The sequence below is a fragment of the Mauremys reevesii genome, linkage group 4 (genome assembly GCF_016161935.1).
Source record: "Mauremys reevesii isolate NIE-2019 linkage group 4, ASM1616193v1, whole genome shotgun sequence".
NCBI classification, from domain to species: domain Eukaryota; kingdom Metazoa; phylum Chordata; order Testudines; family Geoemydidae; genus Mauremys; species Mauremys reevesii.
Window position 1 is genome coordinate 26,886,089 of NC_052626.1, and position 1,523 is coordinate 26,887,611.

Below are 1,523 nucleotides of genomic sequence, written 5' to 3' on the forward strand. Positions count from 1 at the left end.
CCAATTTGAGGGATTTTCCTTTCCTATTACTGATAAATGAACCAGTTTAGATCAATGGTGTTTTTCCAAGGTCTCTATAAGAAGCTATCCAAGCAGAATGTGACATAAGGACGAACTACTTTTTTTTGCTGTGGTACAGTGTAAATGGCATCTTAACTTTCATGCATGACAACTTGATGGGCTCCTCATCAACTCTTGAAACTTCCCTCTTTGCTATCTACCTGTGTTTGATAGCTAAATTCTGTAATTTTTGTCTTCCTGTGAGCTAACTACTCAGTTGCAGAGGCTGTGCTGGGTTTCGTAACCAGAGCAGATTTTAAAGCATCCTTCCAATAGCTGTGGCATAAGAGTTTCTCTTGGATGACACTGTGTTAATCATCTATAGTGGGTGAAAATTCGGTGTTTGTTCATTTGGACACATAGCATAGCAGTTGAAAAACCATGGAGAAATAATTAACCAACAGGATTTATTCTAGTTAAATATGCATTAAGTATTTACAGGCTGAGCTAATCCTGAGTAATTAATGTTAATCTCTTTAATATCTGAGAAATGTGACATCAAAATGAAACAGAATTCTTGTGTTAAGATAACTTATTTCAAGCTGGATGTAAAATATGAAGATTTCTCTCGAGGTGCTAGGCCTTTTCAAGGACATCAGGTGGGAATAAATTATATAGAAACTTTTTTAAAACCTTCTCCCTGCAGTACTTCCCAACAAATACATAAATCACAGGTTTAAGGCAACTCTTGGTGGAAGCAGGAGAAAATTAGGAGCCAAAATTGAACAACTTGTCTCAGGAACAGCCCTTGTCAGCTTCCATTCCTCAATAAGAAAACAAAAATGTGATGGTCCAGCAGAAAAGAAATGTAAGCACAACTGTGAAGATCAACATGGTGGCTGTTGTGTCCTTGCGGTCCCTTGACCTCTTGTGTTTTCTCATAGAGGATGAACGATGTGGCAGTTAAAGATGATTGCTATAGATGGCAAAGCAAACCCCATGAGGTTTAATGTCAGGTGAGCAGTTGTTTTCCACAGTTTGCTGGGGAAGACTAGGGTGCAAGAGAAGATATTCAAGTCTTGTGGATATTTCAGACCAAAACATAAATGTTGGGATGCTCAGACTTCTAGAGACCCAGGCCAGCAGACAGATTGCTTTAGCCTGAGCATTACTTTTAGTTTCCCTCTGCTTATCAGGGTCTGAACGAAAACTAAATAGCAATCCATGCTGATTGCCACTAATGAAGATGCTGGTGTATGTGTTCATCTTAATAGATGTTTGGTGCTATGACAAAGGAAGTACCACATGGCCGGTTGTATTTATTTCTGATGGTCTGATCCCAGAAAGGGAGGTTCACAAGGAAGACCACATCAGCAGCTGCTAGATTTAGAAGGTAGATTTTAGCACCCTTATGAAGCAAATACACAGAAATGCCACAACATTTAAAGAACACCTGCACGACAGACTGTGTCAATGTACGGTGATACTATACAATACACAACATCCCACCACTCTAAATCTGG

At 39.3% G+C, this 1,523-nt stretch overlaps 1 protein-coding gene across 1 annotated transcript; it reads right to left on the reverse strand.

The window, feature by feature from the left end:
- Positions 1–636: 636 nt before the first annotated feature.
- Positions 637–1,523, reverse strand: BDKRB1 (bradykinin receptor B1; the record flags this gene model as incomplete). Its single annotated transcript, XM_039534116.1, is given in 6 exon segments — positions 637–920; positions 923–1,098; positions 1,100–1,191; positions 1,194–1,300; positions 1,303–1,433; positions 1,435–1,523. Coding segments are annotated over 6 exon segments (879 nt in total), but the record flags the coding sequence as incomplete, so codon positions are not given.